The 24,050-nt window shown below is 27.8% G+C and overlaps 1 protein-coding gene and 1 long non-coding RNA gene across 3 annotated transcripts in view; one reads left to right on the top strand and one right to left on the bottom strand.

Moving 5' to 3' along the window:
• Positions 1 to 6,711, bottom strand: part of LOC132936104 (uncharacterized) — a 21,899-nt gene extending 15,188 nt beyond the window's left edge. The window contains exon 1 of the long non-coding RNA XR_009663398.1: positions 6,592 to 6,711. This is a non-coding gene — a long non-coding RNA (uncharacterized LOC132936104). The remainder of the gene's footprint in view (positions 1 to 6,591) is intronic.
• The window catches only part of LOC132936103 (molybdate-anion transporter-like), a 12,829-nt gene extending 2,963 nt beyond the window's left edge, over positions 1 to 9,866 (top strand). The window contains exons 1-2 of one of the 2 annotated variants that reach the window (XM_061002789.1): positions 6,638 to 7,252; positions 7,397 to 9,866. In XM_061002789.1, coding sequence (XP_060858772.1) covers positions 7,421 to 8,842 — 1,422 coding nt within the window. In that variant the 5' untranslated portion in view covers positions 6,638 to 7,252; positions 7,397 to 7,420 and the 3' untranslated portion in view covers positions 8,843 to 9,866. Of the gene's footprint in view, positions 1 to 6,637; positions 7,253 to 7,396 lie in introns of those variants that run through there. The other variant, XM_061002790.1, reaches the window with a different exon arrangement.
• The last annotated feature ends 14,184 nt before the right edge of the window (positions 9,867 to 24,050 follow it).

Genomic DNA, 24,050 nt, shown 5'->3' on the forward strand with positions numbered 1-24,050 from the left:
TCGAAACTCGGGTCTCATATAAAGAAAAATTAATTTGAGACGACCTATAAATTAAACACGTTATACATTGTAGGTAAATACATCGTATTTCAGATGCTGAGTGTATATTATATTGATTTTGCAATGAGGTGTTTATAATTAATATTCCTTTTTTGACTTAATTTTAATTAAAAAAATTATAACGATCACAAACTATTGACATGTATACAATTGTTCTTATCTAGGTATACGTATTATTCTATTTTTTTTTATACGACGAAACGTGTCTATATGACACAATTTATATAATCGACAGTCGGCACTGTGGTTATTATCTATATAAAAAAAAAAATAATATTTATAATATGATTTCCGTTCTAGATTGTTTTTGATACTAACGTGGTATACTAACGTCCTATACGGTAGTTTCGGTAATGAGCGGACCGTGGACGGAGGTGACAAAATATTTATGGTTAGATAAATTATGTTTAATGGTCAAGCATACTGTAACGCGGGTTATATATGCATAGCCACTAAGCCACATATAGGTACTTAAATGGGCGTACTAGATGTATACTAGGTGTATTACCTCTATACGTTCAACAGGAAAGATTAAAATCAATTATATTTATACATAGCATGTAAACTGTTAAGTATGTATCATATCCAGAATTATAAGTCACGTGCGATTTAGTCAGTATCAAGCCCTGTAATATGGTATGTGTACGTGTAATAGGTACTAGGCACAAGAAGTACCAAGTCGATATCCGTTGCCGGCCTCGTGGTTGTAGAGAAAATATAGATATCGGTCGATGGCGGACGTTTGATAACATACGAATACAATACTGGACCGCATCAATAGGTATAGAACAAGAATTTTACCACTTTTAAACTCAATATATATTGTTAGGAATACTTTTTTTTTAAAAATATATCAAGTATCAACGGTCAGACTTGCCGAACTTTGTTTCCTCACATTTTTGTACAACCTTTGTATTTTCATCGTTAACTTGTAAGTTTGGTGGATATTAGTATGTTACGAACGCTAGTTTTGTAATATTATTATTAATATTATTAATTTTAGTAACTATAGTAAGATTATAAAATGAAAAGGCCGAAGTAACCAGCTTGGAGCAATAATTATTGTTATATAGCTTAAAAGTTTGTTTGTAACTAGGTACGTATTATTCATAAATACACTTAAAAAGGAAACATACAATCATAATACACATTACACACCCTGTATATACAGAAGAGTAAACGTGAGTGGTCAATGTTAACATAAATGTAAAATATCGGGTGTGAGTGTGTGACAAGTGGGCAGTGGATAAATGTGGATTACATGGACAGTTTAGCAATTAAATATATTTTGTTCATAGGGTCAAAATATTTTTGTGTGGCTTATAAGTTATAATGTAGAGAAATCGTCAAAGAATGCGCACGCAACCATTTAATTCTTGATCGTGTCAGGAATGTCGTTGTAAAAATGTAAAATATAGGTACCTACCTAATAGTTTTGATCAGATAATTTCCAAAATATGCGTCAGGGTCGAATTAAGCCCTAAAACAACTGTTTTCTGTTTTTTGTAACAAGTACCTTCAGAATACCTATAACTACAATATTATATATTTAAGATAATTTATAAAAGCCAGTCCCGAGTAATATTTATATTTTATAAGTACATAATATGATGGAATTCCGAAAAAAAAACTTCTCAGTAAATAAAGACTACGGTTAAAAAGTCACTATTAATAATTAATTTAGTTTATTATAAATTACAATTACATAATATACTAATATTCATGCATTAAAAAAAACTAATAATAATTAATAATCGTTTAGCGTATGAATATAACAGTATACTAGATTAATTATATAATATAACTATTAAAATTGAATTTTGTGTGGGTACCTTTTGATACACTAGGTAATAAAAAAAAATTATGAATAATAATAATATAATTGTACCTACATAATATTTATATTATACTCAAATATTGTAATTATAATAAATATTATTGTATCTAATGAAAATTAACAAATTTAAAAAGATATTTTTTTTTATATTTCGACTTATTTGTGATAAAAAGTAAGGCATTTTATTAGTGGATCATTATAATTTATAACAATACACAAATTAATTATATTATATAATAATTTTTCCAGTGGCTTTTTTCGTGCATTGTTATTAGGACCTTTATTCCGAGGACATTTTTTCCCGATTACCATTACTAACTACTAATTACTATGAGTGAACCAATACAATTTTGGTGATGAAACAAACTCACTTGAGATTTAAATTAATAAGCCATTAAATTCTATTTTTTACCTAATATTTATTATAAACTAGCTAAATTACCTTATAGGTTTTTTTTCTAGAGCCCCGGAAATATGGAAAATGAGAGAATTTTAAAACAATATATTTAAAAAAATAATTTAAGTGTACCTATAAAAATTTCAATTAGAAAATAGATAAAGAAATAAAACATAATTTTAAATTAAATCAATTTTATAGTACCAATAATAAATTAAGCCATAATACAACATTAATCCCTACAAAGAACGGACTAACTTTAAATTGTATTAGCTTCAAAACTAAAGCCGACGGTTGACTTCTGATTGCGCCATCATTATCAGCATAAAAAATAGAAAAGTTGAAAAAAAAAAAGGTGTTCAGGAAAGTAGAAAATTGATATGTTGTTTACTATAGTAAATATATACTGTTGTACCCAGAAAAATTTCTTATTCGACAGTATAACCAAACGGATATAATATGTTTATTTAGATTTATGTTCTAAAAATATCGTAATTATGTGTTTATATGAATTCAAATTTTAGATTCCATAACATTTTAAAAATATTTTGACTTATTTTGAGCTGTTTACGGACATTTTCAGTTTCCATTTTTTTTAGTTTTTTTTTCTATAAATATCAATAAAATTATATTTGTTGGGTAAAATAGCGTGAAAATTGAATGCAAGGCTCCTGAGATATTGCTACAATAGCAGTTGAAAAATATTAAAAATACAGTCACAATTTTTTTTTTAAGCATTTAAAGTTCAAATTTTGAACAAAATGTATCAAATTTTAAATTTAATAATTATTTTGTAGTTAAAAATATATAAAATGTTCAACTTTTATAGCTAAGGATTGAAAATTGAAAACAAGGCTCCACGTAAATAGGTTATATATAAATTACTTTTCCACAATAATATCATCAAATATACTTGGTTATATCTTAGGCTGACTAACCGTTTTCGCTCGGAATCGTTTTTCTTATACAATGATATTATAATTCAAATTTAACACCATACATTACAGTGACCCACTTGTAACCTACTGTACAGCAGAGCGTCATCCACTTACCCACCTTTTTTTAATTTTAAATTAATATTTGTAGATAAATCTAATAGATATATTTTCCTAAAAACTGTTGTTTAGTAAATTTTAACTTAAACTAGCATTTCCCAATAGAATATTCCGAAAATATTTCTTGTTTTATTGCAAATTTTTATCCCTATGAAATACTATATACAACGTCTGAATTAATCATAATATTTCAATGAGATTTTCTTAGTAGGTATGTTTTTATTCAAATACGGAATTTAGGTATTTTTAAATTTTAATTCAAATTGCATGTTTCCCGATCTTATTGAAATAGTCACATTTATTAAATATGTAATTGGTGTGTTATTGTAATTATTAAAACATATAAAAGAAAATATATAAAATAGGTATTTCTATATTATAATACAAATATATTAACCTTTTTGATAATATTATCAAATATAACTACGAAGTACTAACGAAGTAGTTAGGTACTTATTAAATAATATACCAACAGGCAACTAACGTAAATATTAGTGTTTGAAAATGTAATGAAATTTAAAATTGCGTGAAATATTTCTGTATTTTAATAAATATTTTTTTTTGTAAATAAGTTTTATACTTACATATAATTGTCACTTATGTATTTTCTCCTTAATACCTAACTGTAGTTGGCCATTAATAATTAAAGTACTTATTGGAAGTTCAATAAAAAAAAATATATACCTGACTTTTGATGGTATAAAACATTTAAAATGGTATTCAAAATGTTTATATTGTCAAAAAACATACAAAAATGTTTAAATGATACAAATATACAATATTATACATATTATATACTAATACGTCAACCACAGCACTCATATTCTATTAATATCAATGATTATACCTAGTACTGTTGGACTAGGTATTATACAATTAATAATTAATAAATAATAAAATAACCATCATCATTAATATTTTTATCATAAAGAATTTCAATGTTTTACGTTTTTGTGATATATTTCATATTTCAAACACTACCTAGTACCTATTATAATATTTTAATTAGGAAATAATTTATGTTAAGTTAATAACACATACACCAACGGGAGTTAAATGGAAATGTAATTCATTTACATTGGCTTACCAATATTGTCGGTCTATGAGTAAAAATATAAAATTTACAATTTTTAAATAAAACCATAATTCATAAACCCATTATTATCTGTCAATAATTTTTGGATCATACAAAAATTATTTTTATTTACTAAACACTGATTATACCTATTTAGTATTTTGTCATTACGGCGGCATCATTTGTGTGCATCAAAATTCAAAATATCAAAAAATATGTTCCTATTTTATATTTTTAAATTTATCTACGTAATATTAAATATGTAGTCTTTTTGAATATGTTATAATATATTTTATTTCTGACCAAAAATCAAAATTCTAATTGTTATAAAAAAGTCTGTTGACTCAAATGCGAAAATATCATGAGGATGAGGATATAGTACTTTAAAAATATTAATAAATGACTACAATTTTTGAATGTAGTTGGTAATTTATCATTTAGAACACGCGTGTCTTGAAATAATTTGTTTGTTTTAAATTTTAGTAAATTAAGAATTGAGATGAGAGTAAAGTGACCGTTTTTTTTTACAGGAATTGTTTTTGCAATATTTACCTAATGGTCCGATTACTATTTTATTTTGACTTGCTAATAATTTAGTAGACCTAAAAAACTGAAATGACTATCATCCATGTGGTTAACTGTTAAATTACTTTATTACTATCCAATACTGAGGCGTACCTGATATTAGTGATATTATCTACAATATAGATGGATACTATTCAATTGAAGGAGAAATTTATCGAATTTATCTTAAGAATCTATAGGTATCTAACAATTTAAAAAATAAATTTATCACAGAACTCCAGCATTTGCATATTATTCCTAAGTAGTAGGTACACTACATACTCCTGCTGTTCAGTTTATAGTTGCTTATAATGATTAACATGGTAACTATTTTATCATTTAAGCTCAGATTAATTTTCCCAGAGCTAATATTTACTAGTGCGGACCCATTGTCCATTACTATAATGTAAAAACAAACATAGGTATTACGGTACTCCTATTATATTACTAAATATTTAAACATTATAGCATTGGCGTATATATTATATATTTTATAATTATCACATTTGTGTTTTGTACTAAGTGTATTGATAATAAGCAGTTATTACTGACATTGTCATATTGTTATTGACTTAAAGCAAAATACGTTACCCAAAATCAAAAAATAATTATATCAAATATTTATACATTTATGCGTAGGTATGTACCTATACCTATATTTTTGTAGATATGTATACGACCTATAGTCTATAGACATAATGCGATAGCCGTATAGGAACCAATAAATATTAAATTTTAACAACATAATCAAATAATAAAAATCTTTAAAGTAATTATCACTATCATTTGAGTTCATGTAAGTATTTAAAATAATTTATAAAATAAAAACATACATTTGTATAAGTTTGATGATTTAATAAGGTAAGTTATTTAATTTGGTAAATACCAATTCACATCTTACGTATATACGTCGTATAGGTATTCTGATTAAAGCACACTCAAAAGAAAAAACAATTTTTTTAATTTATATATTATTTATATATTTATATATGCTCGACTAAAAACTATTGAATCATTAATAAAAAAATAATAACCATTGAAGTTTATTTGCACTTGAAACATTTTTATTTTTAATAGAAAATGTTATACCTATTAATGGCATATAGAAAACGAGCTATTTATATATATTATTATATACATAGGTAACTAATTAATATAGGTAATGATTGCTATAAACTGCTGAAACAATACTTACATTATTAATATTTTTTATATAATACAATATACCTCTGCCTAACAATAATTAAAGTTTATAAAAAATGTCAAAATAAATAATGTCGAAGCCCGAAGGTGTCATTGTGCCCATTATAAAATATATATATATTATATATTTTTGTAACATAATACTCGATTTCCAGAGCATCTTTTGGTAATTTGGTACGTACGTACCTACTACCTACCCAACTATTTCATGTGCACACTAATTATTATTAATAGGTACCTATATTATATTTTATTATTGTTGGTCGTTGGATGGCAATATTAGCCGTTGGGAAAATCGCGGAGGTAAGTAAACCGAAACCAGTAGCTATCTATGATGCATCGGTAGGTACCGACCGACTATAGCTGTTATAAATATAACGTTAAGAGAAAAAAAAATTACCTGAAGGCCGGAACGGTCCGCGGGTTGTGTAACATATTCGTGTAATAATAGTAGAGCCGAGTAGGAGTCGCTGCCGAAACGAAAGAGCAGAGTTCACTGGCAGCTGATAACGAACCGCCGATAGTGTGGCTGATAACGAATATTATAAAAAAATTAAAAACTCTACAAAACACTGATACCGGGTACGAATTATGTAGAGTTTAGACGTTGTACGAGTCTATGACGGCTCCGACGTTCTGTGAAATTTTATCGTCAAAACTTCCTGCAGCACGACGTCGTCTCATTACTGCACACATGCTTGATATTGTGCGCAACGTGCGTATACGGTTTTATGCTGTAATTTTTTCTCAGGAATAATCATGTGAAAAACGATTAGGCACATTTAGTCTCGCGATACGGACTCGCCGGCACCGTCGTCCGGCCCGAACCGAAAACCGATACGACGATTGTGCAGTGTTCCTAGAAAATTTGATGATGGCGATCGTTACTGAATAATATTTTATCGTGATGATAACGCGCAGAGAAAAAACTAAAAAGCAATGGTATATTCATGTCGTCGTGTGACATCCTTGCGTCGAACCTCGTAGTATTATAATTTTAATTTTTTTTGCATTCACTAGTCACGTAGAAAGAAAATGCGAAACTGTTCCAAACGATGTTGGCAAGTTGGAATATTATAATAATAATAATAATAATAATAATAATAATAATAACGCTATTTAATTTGAAATGAACAGTATTTAGTTCATACCCTGACCGCAAAAGTGATCACGCGAGTGTATTGATTTTTGTTTTTCTCTTTCAGATTAGACGTTTACTGTGATGACAAATGGATATCATGTTCCTTATTGTCATAATCGTGTTGCTGGTGATCGCAGCAATACTGTTTGCGGTGTCCAAAAAGTATGTGGTGGAAAAATTGAAACAAGAAACCAACACAGACTTTCAGAAACTCCAGAGACGTTACTTGACCGTGTACTGCTTGGCATGTTTTGCTGATTGGCTGCAAGGACCGTATGTCTATAAATTGTACAAACAGTACGGTTATAATGAAGGAGAGATCGCTGTACTTTTCATTACCGGCACCATATCAAACAGTTTATTTGGTACCATAACAGGAGCACTGGCCGACATTTACGGCCGTAAAATACTATGCATTTCTTACGGTATATTATATTCAGGGTGTTGTATGACAAAAATGTTTGGAAACTTTCAATTATTGCTTGTTGGACGCATGTTAGGAGGTATAAGCACGTCTATTCTGTATTCGGCATTTGACTCATGGTATATCAATGAGCATATCAATTATTACAAGTTGCCAGAAGAGTGGTTGAATAGTACATTTGCCAAAGCAACATTTTTTAACGCTACACTTGCCATACTAGCTGGATTGTTGTCTTACTTTTTGGTGAGCGTGTTGGAATATGGACCTGTTGCTCCTTTTATAATGGCCATTCCATTTCTCATAACTTCTAGCATATATGTTATCTCTGTTATAAATGAGCACTATATTCGCAACACAAAGTCTGCTTCGGCGTCAGTGAAGAAAGCTGTTATTCTGTGGATGACAAATAAAAATATCTTCACCCTTAGTGTTGTTCAGTCTTTATATGAAGGTGTCATGTACTTGTTTATATATATTTGGACCCCTACATTTGATGTGTTAAAAGACTCAAAACCACCGTTGGGGCTAGTATTTTCAAGTTTTATGTTAGCTCTGATGATCGGTTCAAAAATATATTCAATATTATTGGGAAATAGTTCTTTAGATTCAAAAAAACAACTGCAACTGGCTACATTTATAGCAAGTTTTTCATTTTTAATTTGTGCCTTGGCTATATCAAACATATTTTTTGATTACAATGGCCAACAAAAATACTATAAAGTAATGACTTGTTACTTTTTTTTCTTATTGTTTGAAATTTCCATTGGTATGTACTTACCATCTATGACATATTTAAAGAGTCAAGTAATACCAGAAAAGATTAGGGTTACCATATCAAATGTAATTAAAATACCTAGCAATCTTTTCATTTGCTTGGCACTTTTATGGATATATTTTAAAGAACCAAATGAGAAAAATATAATAAAAATTGAAGAGAATCAAGAACCTGATGTAGATTTTATTTTAACAATTTTTGTAGTATGTTTTATTGCTACACTAGTTACATTTATATTTTCTAAAATATTTTCTAAGTTTCACACCGAAACATACAAAGACATAATTAAGCGTCATGAAATTGAAGTATAAATATGTTTATGGCAATATGATTGTTCATATAATATAGGTATACTATGTATACCTAATTAGCAGTGGTGTAGTGGAGGGTTCACGCGGGTACATGGCGTGTACCCTTAACGAAAATTGTGGTACGCATGTTAGGCGTAGACTCCCACATTATTTTTTACAATGATTAAGGCGTGTACCCATAAACTTTTTTAGTACATCACTGCTAATTAGGTACTGATTATTAATTTTACATTGAATGAATTTAATTTAAGTTACCCACTTAATTTATATAAAGTGATTAATATTTTTGACTTTTTTCTTTTATGTTAACACCAAATTGAAATGATTCATATCTGATTTATAAACATGTGTATTCATCAGAACGTTTTCTAATTCTAAGCTGTGACTGCAAATAACAAAAAATATAATGTAATGTTTGTGTTAGTATCTGTTAATAGTAAATTTAAAATTAATTACCAATGTGTATGTTTTAAACTGTTTATTCATTATTGACTTGTTAGAAATTTAATTTAATAATCTAAAATAGAAAAACCAATTCTCTGTAGATTTATGTTTGTGAATTTTTCAGCTCAACAAATTTGTTATGATATTAATAATTTGTTACAAATATATTTATTACTATTTAAACATTTAGAAAGATTATTTATTATTAAAGACACTTCTAATTATTATCAATTTTGTTACAACTTATATAATGTTAAAATAGTTATTTTTTGTTCCGATGATTTATCAATGTAGATGTACAATTATTGTTTAAGCCTGGTACACACTATGTCTCTCATTTTAGCAACTCTCACAATATCATATAAGATAGTTGCTTTCGCAAGAATTTAATAGTTACTACCATTGCGTGGACCCGGCTTTATTGTTATTCATTAATTTAATTCTGTGCTATATCACTGTGACTTAAAATTGTTGAAACAATACAATTGTAAATGGTTTTGTTTATTTACTATTTCTAATACTACAACGTGTAAGTCATATATTGACATATATTTATACAAAATAAATATTTTAAAAAATATTTTCCAAAATTGTATTTGCTTATTATTTATTAGTTTTAACTGAAATAGATCTGAAAATAGAAAATATTGTTTCTCTAAACTCACATGTTAAAAAAATATAAAGTTCTAGTAATGTGATAAGATTTGAAGTTTGTAGTAAATTTGTCTATAGTCCATGTTCCATAGACATATATTTTATGGAGACAAAACAAATTTAATTTCTTCATTGGGTTTTAAGTTATACTACAATATTATAAAAACATTCAAACAAAACATAAATTTGTTGGTAATAACAAATAGCTTTCATATTATAATAAATTAAATATAATGTAAAAATGTATAATCACATGACACACAATGGAATAAAACATAACGATTATTAAAAATTGATTTATATATTACAATGATGTTTAGTTTAAAACAAAATTTTGACAGATGAATACTCAATTCCTGGATATTTTATACATAGCATAACTTACCGCGGAAAGATGTTAAAAATATAAATTAATTTAAAAAGTATTTAAATACAAATATATATATATAAAAAAGGTGGATAAGTGGATGTCGCTCTGCTGTACAGTAGGTTACAAGTGGGTCACTGTAATGGATGGTGTTAAATTTGAATTCAATGATATAATATCATTGTATAAGAAAAACGATTCTGAGCGAAAACGGTCAGTCAGCCTATGATATTACCAAGTATATTTGATGATATTATTGTGAATAAAGTAATTTATATATAACCTATTTACGTGGAGCCTTGTTTTAAATTTTAAATCCTTAGCCATAAAAGTTAAACATTTTATACATTTTTAACCACAAAATAATTAATAAATTATAAATTTGATAAATGTTGTCAAAATTTGAACTTTAAATGCTTATAAAAAAAAATTGTGCCTATGTATTTTTAATATTTTTCAACTGCTATTAGAACGATATATCAGGAGCCTTATATTAAATTTTCACGCTTTTTTACCCAACAAATAAAAATGTATTGTTATTTATAGAAAAAAAAACTAAAAAAATTGAAAACTGACAATGTCCGTAAACAGCTCAAAAAGAGTCAAAATATTTTCAACATTTTATGGTGTATAGAAAATGCTAATATGAACATTCAGTGAAATTTTCAAGTATCTACAGTCATTTGTTTTTTAATTACAATAAAATAAGAAAATTGTTACATGAGAAATCGAGTAAATATCAAATGTTGTAAAAATATAAATTTCAGACGCTCATAAAAATTTAATTTAAGTTTCTTCTAGACATTTTTTTTTTGATAAAGGTAGACAAACTTATGAGTAATCTTATATTACATTTTCAAATCTTAGATTTAAAAAGAAAAATTTTTATGAATTTCAACTCAAAATAATTTGCTATTTTTCGTGATTTTTCCGTATTTTGTCAAAATTTGAACTTTAAATGCTTATAATTAAAAACTGTGACTAAGGATTTTTAATTTTTTTCATCTGCCTTTGAAACAATAACCTAGGAGCCTTCTATTAAATTTTCAAGCTTTTTTACTCAACAGATAAAATTTTATTGATATTTATAGAAAAAAAAACTAAAAAAATTGAAAACTGACAATGGCCGTAAACAGCTCAAAAAGAGTCAAAATATTTTGTAAATTTTAACAACCAGTGAAAATTTCATGCATCTACGGTCATTTGTTTTAGAGTTACACCAATAACCAAAATCGATTTTGTTAAAAATCGATTTTGCGTAAAAATTCCCGTTTTTCCTTAATTTTTCTTTTGTTTTTCACATCGCTTTTGAAAACTACTGGGAAATTAAAATTTTGACCTCCCCAATGCACCAACGATATTCACTTTCCCATCGAACAAGATACTGAAGTCGAAAATCGAAGCATTATTTCGACTACTTATCGTGTACACAGACACAAAAATAAAAAAATAAAAAAAAAAATAAAAAAAAAAAATAAAAAAAAAAACACACATCATTGTAAAATCAATACATTCATCGTTTCACTCAGAATCTAAAAATTTTTTAAGTAATTTTAAATATTTATTATTCAATCAATTTTTTTATGTAGTATTGGTGTAAACATTTTTATATGATTAATATTAAATCAATTAATTATTGAATATTTTTAGTTTTTTTTATCTTTAAAGTGATAAATAAATAAATAAATAAATCGATAAGTGATACCAAATTTTTCGCTAGGTCAAAATGCTTGAAAATTTAATACAAGATTCCTCATACATTTTTCATATATTATTTTAAAATTATCGAACCTACAAAGGTATTAACAATATTATTTTATAAGCGTGTTTAAACTTAAAATTTTGACCAAAATTTTAAAAATGTACAGACTATTTTGTAGTAAGAAATTCATAAAAAATTTAATTCATTTTTTAATATTTGAATATTCAATAAGAAATCCCACAAAAGATTTACAAATAAAAAAAAAGTTAAACGGAAATTCACATACATTTTTTATGAGTGTTTGAAGTTCAAATTCTAGATTCTGAGCGGAACTATGAATGTATTGGTTTAAGTGTTTTACAAAGATGTGTTTTAGATTCTGGGTGGAGCGATTAAAGTATTGATTTTACAATAAAGTATGTGTCTTTTTTTATTTGCGTCTGTGTCGTGTACATATAAGTAGTTTAAGTAAATAATGCTTCGATTTTCAACTTAATTATCTTGTTTGATGGGAAAGTGAATCTAGTTGGTGTATTGGGGAGGTTAAAATTTAAATTTCCCAATAGCTTACAAATTAGTTATGTTTATATTAGCATTTACAATACACTACAAAATTTTCAACTGTTTTGAACAATTTTGAACTGTTACGGACATTTTCAATTTTCAATTGTTTTAGTTTGTTTTTCTTTAAATATCAATAAAATTTAATTTGTTGGGTCAAATAGCGTGAAAATTTAATACAAGCCTCCTGATATATATTGTTAGAACTTACAATAGCAGTTTAATTCTTCGGCTTTTACGACAGTAAAAATGCTTAGATTTTCTTCAACAGTATCTTATTCGATGGGAAAGTGAATCTAGTTGGTGCTTCGGGCGGTGAGTATTTTTCAAAAGCCCCGGGGACATCAAAAAAAAAAATTAAGAAAAAACAGAAATATTTACTCAAAATCGGTTTTCGACAAAATTGATTTTGGTTTTTGGTGTAACTATAAAACAAATGACCGTATACCATATTTATAAATACTGAAATTTTCGCTGAATGTTTATAATAACATTTTCAAAATATTTTAATCTATTTTGAACTGTTAACAGACATTTACAGTTTTCAATTTTTTTAGTTTTTTTTTTCTATAAATGTCAATAAAATGTTTATTTATTGAGTCAAAAAGCTTGAAAATGTAATATAAGGTTCCTATAATATATTAAAACAATGACAGTTAAAAATATTAAAAATCTAGTCACAATTTTTTTTTTATAAGTATTTCAAGTTCAAATATTGACAAAACACGTAAAATTATGAAAAATGTTAGAATTTTATAAAAAAATTTCTTTTTAAATCAGAGATTTGAAAATTGAATACAAGGTTACATTTGTCTACCTTTATCAAAAAAAAAAATGTCTACTGGAAAATCAAATTAAATTTTCACGAGCGTTTGAAGCTCAAATTTTTACAACGGGAAATTCACTCGATTTTCCTATTTTGTTGTAATTCAAAAACGAATAACTGTATATACTTGAAATGTTGTTTTTATTATTTTATCAATTCCTATACTTACATTGTAAAATTTTGAAAATATTTCGACTTGTTTTGAGCTGTTTACGGACAATTTCAAATTTCAATATGTTAATTTTAATTACATTATTTATAAACCATAAACTTGGTTTGAGAATCTGTATAAATATTTAAAATGTGTTTGTACAATTTCGCGATTTTTATCAATAAAAAATGTATCTAGATGAATTTATTTAGATTAATAAAAAAATTATCGAAGATGAACGTTTAGATATCTTGTAACTATTCATCTAGATATCTAAGTTCGAACACTGTTTATAAGTCAAGAATACTATAATACTATAAAACACTGATATTATTTCTATAATAATTTTGGAATTGTATCTGAATTTATTATCTTATATTTCCCCCCAATTTTAAATTTTTAAAACGTTGGAACTTTATTGGTCCGGAACTAATTTTTTAATCGATAACATTGTCGATAAAGCTGGTGTTATTGTGGCAATAATAATTTAATTGGTGTAGTAGGTAATACGTGAAAATAACAAATTACAAAATGTTGGTCACGTGAATGTGGCAACATCGCATAAAATATTCTATGCTCAATCGTGTTGCTAAAAAGGTATCTCCTCAATCGTGCTTTACCGGGTCGTATTATAGCTCAACAGTTAATTGAATAGGTTATGATTCGTGGGTAGTTGAAACTTTTGAATTAGGTATGCTATATTTTAAACAATGACATTTTCAAATTTAATGTTTTAGGCAAAAATGAATTCAACCAACAGACTAACTGTATAATTAGGTACCTATTAGAATTTAATAGTAAAATAAAATACTTTAATTACATTTAGGTGTATCATAAAAATATACTTACCTACCAGTGTTGGGAATTATCTAAATAATTTTATTTAGATAATATTCTTTCTTTAATTATCTTATCTAGATAAAAATTATTAAATCATCTAATTATCTTATCTAGATAAATTTAATGGTTAGGTATCTGTGGTAATTTATCTAGATAAATAATATAATAATAAGAATATTTTTAAATACTGAAATAGCCAATAATTTACGAGAACCGAGTAGTGATTCCAAAGTCCAATATTATTATAATTAAAAAAAGAAATGTTTATTGAAATATTGTGAGTTTTATTTTGTTATTTTACTTTTATTCAAGTTGTATTAAAAATTAAAATTGTATATTATTTTAGTTGAGAAATTACATTAAGGATTTATTAATTAATAAATATTATCTAATTGGTAATTACTAATAAATTACATTATTTATAATATAATTTAAAAAAAAAATTATCTATTTTTTTATCTAGATAAATGTATGTGTATTTTTATCTTTATCTAGATAAAAAAAAAATAATGTTATATTTTATCTTATCTAGATACATTTTGAATGAATTATCTGTTACCTTATCCAGATGATTTTTTGGTCATCTTTTGACTTTTCCCAACACTGTTACCTACTACTAACCTACTTAGGTATTTTATATATAGGCTGACGGTCTTTGCTCAGAATCGATTTTCGTTTCCAATAATTTATCATTGAATTAAAATTTAACATATCCTTTACAGTGGCCCACTCGATACCTACTGTACAGCGGAGCGGTATCCACTTGCCCACCTTTTATATTATAAAATAACAATATATAAGTATTTCAAATGTGTTTGTTTAATATAATTAGTATGGTAGCATGGCCATCGTCTATGTTGAGTGTAAATGTAGAAAGGTATATCAAATGGATAGAATTGGTGGACTTAGGATTTATTTATGGAAGAGGTTAGGTGTCATGATATTTCTAAATATTTTATGGCTATGAAGCGTGTTTTAATATTTAATTTCAACCGTTGAATCTGATTTTTTTAGTCTTGAAGAGGAAATTTAATTATTAATACAAATTTAAAAAAAGTCTCACGAAAAGTTATTGGATAGTTATTTGATTGAAGGTAAGATAGCTTGAATGGCTGACCATCAACCCCACCAGCTTTAATGGGTGAAGATAAGTACATACGGTTTGTTTATTATATAAATAAATACGTATGATTGAATCTTGTAAATTCATATTAAAGATAACACGTAATGTAACAGACATTTTCCAACGCGAGGTACTTACGACCAACCAGCCCCAGGTAAACTTTTGACCTAAATGACTAAATATTGAAAAATATATTTAGGTACACAACTACCTTTGCTTTAGGTTATACCTACCTATTAAGTGAAACGTGTTCGCAGTGTCAGATCAAAAACTAATCCATAAATAATTAGACTTAAGCTATAATACCTAATATTATATGTCATGTTCACGCCTTCACACAATATTGTGAACTAAATCAAACAGAAATGACACTGCTCAACTCTAAGTGACGACGACTGACGATCGACCTTGGGATTTATACTTTTATATTGGGTTACTTACAACACTTACAAGCGTGAATTCAAAAGTTCAGCGTTTGTTTAGTTGGGAAAAATATATCATGTTTAGTGTTTACCATCATTAAATATATATTTTATCTGCCATTGGACCTATAGTTTTACTATAATATAATGGTATAGACTATATATAGTATTATAGTAGTATATATATATATTAATATAGATAGATACATACACACAGAGTGGCAACTGATATTTTCTATAATAGATTATAATATCATGATACTATATAAAAACCGGAACTCAATTGATATTTTATAATTTATATATTATTTTATATTGCATTGCATGAATCATTTGATAAATTAATAATATATAGCTTTGTGTAAAATAAAAATAAATCTACCAAAGTTGAATAATCATTAAATGATAAAAAAAAATATATTAAAATGACAAAGTTGTTTAATAATTGCATGTTTCACAAAAATAAGAGAGAAAAACTCAACATTTCAATATAGTTGGTTATAATAATCTTACTAATAAACCATAGTTATATAGAGTATGGATATAGGCATAAACCTCAACGGCGTATTTACAGGGGGATCAAGGGGATCAATCCCCCCCATAGTTTGTATATAATATACAACATTTTTCGGAGTCCTAACTTAAAGCCTCTAGCTTTAAAAGCGGGGCTACTGGATAAAATCATATTCCCCCCACATGAAAAATACCTAATCACGCCATTGATATACCTAATATGTGCAATAATGTACCTATATAATATTATGTATTATAGGTATAGATTATAGAATGGGACCACTGAACAGTAAATATATTATTATCTATATATTATATATATTAACAGTTCAGTGTTAGAGGATTGGCCACAGGCTGGAAGCCGGACACAAGAAGGCCGAGAGGACGACCCAGACAGCGGTGGAAAGACAGGATTACAAAAGATGCATCGAGACTGGGAATGAATGACGGAAAAGAACTAGCTCAAGATAGAGATAGATGGAGGCAAGTGGTTGTTGCGGCAATGGACCTAAATGGCCCGTAAAAGCCAAAGAAAGAAAGAAAGAAAGAACAGTTCAGTCTTCAGTGTAAGGGACTTTGAAATGTTATTGCAGTGGCGGACTGAACTTCAATTTTAAATGACGCATTTTCATAATTAAGTACTTACAACCACCACCACCACCATCCTATTTTTACTTATGACAAAGTTATGATGTAAATAAAATGTGATCATAAGAGCCAAGAGGTCAGACTTTAGCATGTAATTTTGCGCCGCAGTCACGGGGTGGCACCACCCTCTTTAAAAGTTGACGCAACTGCGTCAAAATGGAGCGCTTCAGCTCGCCACTGTGTTATTGTGTCTTGGCCTACCGCCCCGGATCCTTTATATGGTTATTCCCCAATTTACCGAACCCAATATTTACCACTTTTTATTTAAAATCATTTTCATACACATTTATAGCTGTAAACCGTATTTATGTCTAATGTTTTAAATTCTAAAACAAAGTTCCTCATAGGTACCTATACATCTTACTACTATTAACAAAAAAAAAAAGGTGGGTAAGTGGATGTGGCTCTGCTGTACAGTAGGTTACAAAAGGGTCACTGTATAATGGACGCTATTACATTTGAATTCAATGATATAATATCATATATATACGAAAAACTAATCTGAGCTGTGACGGTTTGTCAGTGTGGATGTTTTATATTTTTTATTTATATTGTTATTACTAATTATTATTAATATGACGGTAGCCGGTAAATTGAATTAATAGTATAAAATTACAATAAAATAAAATCGTTATTCTTGGTTATTTAATATGTAATTTCTTCCAAATTAGAAAATAAAATAACTATAACAAAATTTTATATTTTTGAGATTTTTTTTACAGAAAAACCGAAGTAAACCAAAGGTTTTATTATATATATATGAATACATATATATATATATATTTATTTAAACTTTTTAAACAAAATATTGTAACTAAATAAATTAACCCTTAAGGTAGTGTAAAATTACATACATAATTATTATTTACATATGTACCAAGTACCAATACGGCAATACCAACAACCAATGTCCAATATTATTTTATATTCTGAGCGAAGCGATATAACCTTATTTGGAATCTTGTTGTATGTTTTCAATCCTTAGCTTTAAAAGTAGAATATTTTATAAATTTTTAACTACAAAATCGTTTTTAAATTTTAAATTTGATAAATGTCAAAAAATCAAACTTTAAATGCTTATAAAAAAAATTGTGCCCATGTATTTTTTATATTTTTTAACTGCTATTTAAGCCATATCAGGAGCTTTGTATTAAATTTTTATGCTTTTGGCCTAATAAATAAAATTAAATTGATATATTATATAGAAAAAAACTAGGTCAAAATATTTTGTAAATTTTATCAAGTATAGATAGGAATTTATAAAATAAACATATGATATAAATTTCAAGTGTCAACTGTTATTCGTTTTTGAATTACAACAAAATAAGAAAATCACTAAGTACATGAAATATCGAATATCTAATGTTGTAAAAATTTGAACTTTAAACGCTTTTAAAAATTTAATTTGACTTTCTTATAGACATTTTTTTTTTGATAAAGGTAGACAAACTTATGGATAATCTTGTATTACATTTTCAAATCTTAAATTTAAAAAGAACATTTTTTAGAAATTTCTAACTCAAAATAATTTGCACATTTTCATGATTTTTACGCCTTTTATCAAAATTAGAACTTTAAATGCTTATAAAAAAAAATTGCAACTATGGAATTTTAATATTTTCCAATCGTCATTGTATTATATTTTCAAGCTTTATTACCCAACAAATACATTTTTATTGATATTTATAGACAAAAAAAACTAAAAATATTGAAAATTGATAATGTTTGTTAACAGCTCAAAATAAGTCAAAATACTTTGAATATTTTATCGTGTATAAAAATGCTAATATAAACAACCATTGAAAATGTCATCTATCAACGGTCATTTGTTTTAGAGTTACATCAAAAATCGATGTTGTCGAAAACCAATTTAGCGTAAAAATTCCTGGTTTTCCTTAATTTATTTTTTGTTTTTAGGCGCTTTTGAACACTATATGGGAATATGGGATTTTGACCTCTCCAATGCACCAACCAGATTCACTTTCCCATCGAACAATATACTGAAGTTGAAAATCGAAACAGTTTTAATGCCCCAAACGGCAATGACAGACACAAAATATAAAAAATTTAAAAAAAAATAAAAAAACACATATCATTGTAAAATCAATACATTCATCGCTCGGCTCAGAATCTAAAAACAAAAGAATGGATTACAAAATATTTGAATTTAATACATCCACACGACACCTAATGTACTGTAAAGGACCCAGTATATGTACCCACTTGCCAATATTTTTTTTAATTTCTTTGGCTTTAGTTTGTTGTAATATCGTGTAACATATAGTACATATTTAAATTATATCCCCAAACACATTACTCATGATAATAACTGATAAGGAGAGTTCAAAAATATTACGATTATACTAGGTACCTACCTAGGTATTGTTTATAATTATTTATTGTATATTTTATTATAACTGCTATGCCACAAAGTTGTCGGAAAATTGGGAATTTATGAAAAAGCCATTGTAAATGGGTATTTTTTGTCAGAAAATTGGGTGTCGGCGAATCGGCCGTTGGTGAACTGAGCCTAATATGAACCATATGAACCTATGCCAAATGCCCAAATTTCCCTAAATCTTATTTTGATTACACGTATAACTTATAGACGGTAAAAATTAAAATATATTTTCTAATTTGTATATACGATTTAAAACTTATACAATTATTATGAACAATTAATAACAAATAATATGAGTGCCAAAATAAATTTCAAAATTTACCAGTGCTTTGAAGTTTTTGTTTGTTGACACACGCACACTGTTTACCTATCTATGCGGTATTAACTATTAAGATGATTATCTAGCTTGCAATGTGTCGTATTGTTCCTTCAGACAGCCGCAACTTCGGGGAAAATAAACACTTTTCGTAAGTCCAACACTATACAAGCATTATACCATTTAAGTCAATATTAGAGTTACTTGATACCTAACAAGCTGAAAGATGAGAGCATTATTTGTGTCGTATGTATAGGCAGTAAGCACATAATATAGTATAATGAATACATTTATCGAAAACACTTTCTCAAATGTTTCTATATGTGTTAACAATATTATACCTACAACCTAATAAAATTTAGACAGCTCCTGAGCTCTCCACTCAATAAAAAAAAAAATCCAGGTGGTAGAAATGTTTGTTATTTTATAGATTCTTACTCTGGTTACAGGTTACACACTGATGGCGATGAATGTATCCTGTACTCTTCTTTTTTTTATTGTGTGACCTTTTGCTTTTGGAGAAGTATAAATGCTTCAATCTTAAACTTCGAGGATGGTTTAAGGTAGAAAATTCATTCTAGTTGGTAAGTACTGAATACAAAAGAAAAATTTCAAAGTAACTGGGAATAACAATAATAATACCTGAGAAAAACTGAAATTTTTACGCAAACCCGTTTTAGAAAAAAAACTTTGTTATTTTTTTTTATTACAATTTTATTATAAAATGAATAACTTTAGAAACACAAATATCATCAAATATTTATAGGTATTAAGATTTCCTAGGCAATGATTTGACCAGTGAATAACGTTATTAACCGGTAGGTAAGTAACCGGTGTATTCTCTGTTAAACATAATTTTTCGAATACAATATTTACAAATTTCGAAAAAAAAAAAATGATAAATCTTGTCATCATTTTTACCAAAATAACAAAGATAGGTAACTAAAATTATAGCCATTTTATTGCAGTTTAGGTAGATATGGCTAACCTATAATATTTGCATCTGCTTGTGGCTTGTCATATAAATTATCGGGGAATTATAGCTCTGCTGTGTATAGTACATTTCTAGTGTATATCTTGTCATTGAGAAGGCCACTGTAATTGGTGTAAATTTGAATTTGACTTTAAATATTTACGTACACTCATACACGAAAACGAATCCTAGTGGTGACTAACGACTGTGTGTCTGTGTGTCAGTATTATAATTCTAAGGATATTTTATAATTTATTTATATTGCTGTAGGTATTAGTAATTTATTTTTCTACCATATTAATTAAGTCGCAACTAATTATTGTCAAAATATCACATGCAACTTATAATAAATATTCAATGCCAACATATCATAGAATGGTGGACGGTGGTATGAAACATTCGTGGTATAAATATTACTTAAAATTAGACTAAATATTTAAAACATTTAACTGTGAGTAGTATAATAATACTACTACTACTACTATTACTATAAATAATTATAATTAATCTTTTATAGGTTACGTAACAGTAAAATATTTCAAGTATCTAAGATTTATATTAATTTTTTTCAACTATAAGTAGACCAAAATACAAATTGTTTATGAAAAATCGTTTTTTTACGTTTGGTTATCTAATTTTGTCGACATTTGACGCTTATAAAAATAACTGTGACTACATTTTCGAAATCGTTTAACTACTGTATGGATGACTTATGAGGAACCTAGAATTACATATAAGTAATAGGTTTTTTGTTCTTAAAAAAACGTTTTACTAACATAAATTGAAAAAAGTGGGTAACGCTATGCAGTATGCTGTGCTGTCTAGATAAGTCACTGTAATGGATGTGTTCAATTTGAATTGTATGATATAAAATCACGTAACGTATACGAAAAACGAATCTGAGCGAAAACTGTCAGCCTATAATATTACTAAGTATATTTTGTGGTATTATTGTGATTAAAATTATTAATTTTACTATTATCGGCATTTGTATTTTGTACTACATAATTAGGTTAAATCTTTTTTTTCCGAAAAGATGTACTCTTAATTTTTTACTTTTTATTAAAATTATGTATCTACTAGAAAGCGTGGCTTGATGATTGAAGCTTTTTTACTGATTCTAAAGGTGACGTATCAGTCGCACATTAAAAAAAATAATAATATATAAAACTAATAATATACGTTCATCGATCTACTGCGCGAGAATTTAAGCTACATGATCGATTTTTTATGTCATCGTGTGACTATTAATTTAATAATTTAAAAAAAAAAACACATATTGCCTTCCTCCACGCCACTCAAAATTGGCATGCGTGATATTTCATTGACAAATGAAGAAAAATTGTACAAAACAAAAAACATTTTAATCATTTTATAATAAAAAATAATTTTGTCGAACTCAGTTTACCAAGCGTGTCATTGGTTCACCATCTCTGCTATAGTGTAGATAGGTATGCGAGCAATAAGGCATTAATCCATCTATATATAGACAATAGGTAATTAATAGGTTAGTTTAAAATTATAAGATTAAAGTATAAGACAGACGTATTCGTCACATTGTACCTACAGACGTACAGACATCGCAGTTGTTATCTTTCTAGTTTTCTATTAATTTATTAGGTGTCCAGTGGCGTAGACATGATACACAAGGGGGGGGGGGGTCAAAAAAAGAAAACGACATAGCTAAATGGGAGGGAAAAATTGGAAAATCCCTCACCCTTTCAAAACTTTTTACTTAGGTAGTAAAATAGATTCAAAATTCACATCAAACCCGCAATATGGAATATTATCCACACCAAAGCCAATTGAAGGGGTTCTGACCCCCACGTCCCCCCTTGTATACGCCACTGTAGGTACCTAATTATATTATATACCGTTATAATAAAAGCATTGTTGTAATCGATAATAAATAATAATCATAGATTTAAATTTTGATCAAAATCTATAAAAAAAAAAAGGCGTAGGTATATAATGCAAGCGGCGGTGTTTCAATAAAGATGATCGCGGTTGTTTTGACTTGTGGTCCAACCGAAAGCCATCTATTATGTTTACCTATTATGCACGTTAAACAATATTAAAATTTTGATCAAGACAATTTCGTGTTACAGTTTTTAGGTATTTTTTTTCCGATCGAACCGGTACAACGTATTTTTTGATTTTGACCGAAACTATTACACGTTTGTAAGTATAACACTTGTACACTTACACTTATAAACATAGCGTGTATAAGCAGAGCGGCGTCGCGCAGGCGTCTCCTGTCTGGCGGACGGAACGTCCGTCAAAGGCACATCGAGAGCGCCGCGTGTAAAGGTCGACATGCCGCAGCAGTGCAGGGCGCGGTGCTGCTCGAAAAGAAACAGTGATGGAGGTGGTCGGGAGGAAACGCCATTGCCGGAAAGGGTAGATTTAAGGGCGGAAGCGAGTGGGGGTGTATAACGTGTACATCTGCAGCGGTATATATATAGCCATGGTATAGGTAGCGTAATTTGTACAGGGTGACATTTTATCGTGAACCCAGAACCTCGATGTACTAGTACGAATTATCATAGCACAGGGCTGCGGGCAGTATACCGTATACGGTACAGGCGGTATACCACTAGTGATTTTCAACATCGTTTAAGAGCATATATAATACTATGTACACTATATAGATTGTAGTCATCGATATAATATGACTATTATGGACTATGATATAATATTGACTTATGGATGATGCGGCATTGTATACAAATCTGTCAGCCAACACAACTGAATACCGACGCCATATTATTATACGGTTACATCTCTTTTCTCTCAATATCAGTTGCTCAGAAGCTTCCGTGCCTGCAGTGAGAACCGTCGTGTTTCTCTGCGTCGCGTTGGCCAAAAAGTGTGATAATAATAATAGTATCATGTTTATTGACTATTATACAGGCAGGAATTCCTATCCGCGTCGTCGTGATATTATGTTCAATATCAATGCTCGCTGTACCTACACCGCAATGTTATACTATTCGACCTATCATTATATTATATTGTAAATCTGTCGGTTTGGTTTTATATTATTAAATATTTTTTTTACCGTGTGACGACAATGCAGTGAATGCAATACGTGTCGACGTTTTATGGTATAGGCATTATATTATGCGCGTTTGCAGGTGATATATATATATATATATAATTAATAACAGTGATGAGTGGTTGAAAAATGTTATCCCCTATACCGAATGGCGCCGCAGTTGCCGGGAGAGAACTATTATACAAGCAGACGCATTATACATTTGAATG

Source organism: Metopolophium dirhodum, chromosome 1, assembly GCF_019925205.1.
Source record: "Metopolophium dirhodum isolate CAU chromosome 1, ASM1992520v1, whole genome shotgun sequence".
In the NCBI taxonomy this organism is placed as follows: domain Eukaryota; kingdom Metazoa; phylum Arthropoda; class Insecta; order Hemiptera; family Aphididae; genus Metopolophium; species Metopolophium dirhodum.